This window comes from Chaetura pelagica, unplaced genomic scaffold (assembly GCF_000747805.2).
Source record: "Chaetura pelagica isolate M959 unplaced genomic scaffold, ChaPel_1.0 scaffold522, whole genome shotgun sequence".
Classification (NCBI taxonomy): Eukaryota; Metazoa; Chordata; class Aves; order Apodiformes; family Apodidae; genus Chaetura; species Chaetura pelagica.
The window spans coordinates 189,081-190,561 of record NW_009952262.1 but is presented as its reverse complement, the minus strand read 5'-3'; the positions used below and the strand labels follow the sequence as shown (position 1 = coordinate 190,561).

Sequence of the window (1,481 nt, the reverse complement as noted above, 5' to 3'; positions counted from 1 at the left end):
GCTCTCCGGCTGCTTGGCGCCATTTTCCTCAGCAATGCCTGGCGGGCTAAGGTCGCGCACGCGCCAGCTGCGCCTTCCTGCCTCAGGCAGCCCCGGCACGTCTCCCCACTCACCTTCCTGAGTCGCTCCATAAGGACGCTTTTGTTTCCACTGCTGTCCAAATTACGGCGCTTAAGTTCAGCCCGCAAGTCTATCACACGCAGCTCGCTCAGCCGCCGCCGGTTTTCAGACTCCAAACTGGAGACTCCAAACCCACCCGGGGACGCAGACTCTCCCTGCCCGGCCGCTGACTGACTCTCCGCCATGGGGCCGTTGTTTCGATTCACACGCACGGAGCAACTCAGAATAAAAACAACGGCGATAAGCCGCTGTTGCAGCACAAAGTGGTGGCAAAAAAATGAAACGCACTGAAGAAAAAAGGAGGGGAGAAGAGGAAACGAACAGCTGCCGGCACGCACGAAGACTAGAAGTCCCAGACGAAGAGAAGCCTCCCCCCGCTAGCGCAGACCCATGCCGGCGCGCATGCGCACTAGGTCACCTGCGACCTCCCCGCAGTCCGTTTCGGCCCTTGCATGCGCAGGAGCTCGCGAGCCCCCTCTGCTGCGGGCGGTACCGCCTGCGCAAGAGTTGTCAGCGAAGTTTTCTTCCAGGCCCCGCCTTTCCCCTCCCCCGCTTGTTGTCGCCCTTCTTTGCGAGCCTGCGCGGAGTGGGCTTCTTCCCCCTCCCCTTGCCGTGTCTTGGCCTCCCCACCATTTTGTGCTGTGATCGCAAGGTTAGCTGCTTGATTGTGCTGAATTCTCTCGTGCGTTCGGGCCTGAAGCGGAATATCTAAAGGGCCTTGATGGCGGAGGGTCAAACAGCGGCCGGGCTGGGGGACTTCGTATCCCTTGGTGGGGCCGCGGCTCTCGGCTTAGAACCCGAAACGCGGCGGCTGAGCGAGCTGCGAGTTATCGACCTGCGGGCCGAGCTCAAACGTCGTAACCTAGACAGTGGCGGCAACAAGAGTGTTCTCATGGAGCGGCTGAGGAAGGTGAGGCGCAAACCCTGCGGGAGAGGGAACGGGGGGGGGACGGAGAGCAGTCGGGGGGCTGGAGGGGTGTCATCCGGGTTCTTTGTCCCTGGCCTGGGTGCCTCTGGCGCATGCGCGCTCGGGGCCAGGCGGGGCTCTCCGGGAGGGTGCGGGCCTCGCGCTGCCTCCCCGCGCTGGCGCCGGGGAGCCGTGGGGTGGCCTTTAGCACCGGCGTCCCTGTTCCTCGGGCTTCTCTAGAACCGTTGCCCTTGCGGGGACAGCCAGCAGCCCTGCTGCTGCGCTGCTTCTTGCCACCGCCCCGAACCTTTCAGCGGAGACTCCAGTGTGTGAGCACCCGCACCGCCGCCCGCACCTCAGCAGGTCCTTTGGACTGAGTGCGTCTCTGATTCCACTCCGCGGTGGCCTTGATCTTTCCCTCGTTCCGTCTTTTACACAGGCGCCTTCTTTCCCT

At 63.3% G+C, this 1,481-nt stretch overlaps 2 protein-coding genes across 4 annotated transcripts in view; one reads left to right on the top strand and one right to left on the bottom strand.

Moving 5' to 3' along the window:
* LOC104397507 (scaffold attachment factor B1-like) overlaps positions 1 to 305 on the bottom strand; it is a 21,146-nt gene extending 20,841 nt beyond the window's left edge. Inside the window, 1 exon segment of the mRNA XM_010007471.1 lies at positions 114 to 305. Within this exon segment, the coding sequence (XP_010005773.1) occupies positions 114 to 305 (192 nt within the window).
* Positions 306 to 734: 429 nt separating this feature from the next.
* Positions 735 to 1,481, top strand: part of LOC104397505 (scaffold attachment factor B1-like) — a 19,759-nt gene continuing 19,012 nt past the window's right edge. For 2 of the 3 annotated variants that reach the window (XM_010007469.1, XM_010007468.1), the window contains exon 1: positions 735 to 1,030. In XM_010007469.1, coding sequence (XP_010005771.1) covers positions 842 to 1,030 — 189 coding nt within the window. In that variant the 5' untranslated portion in view covers positions 735 to 841. The remainder of the gene's footprint in view (positions 1,031 to 1,481) is intronic. The other variant, XM_010007470.1, reaches the window with a different exon arrangement.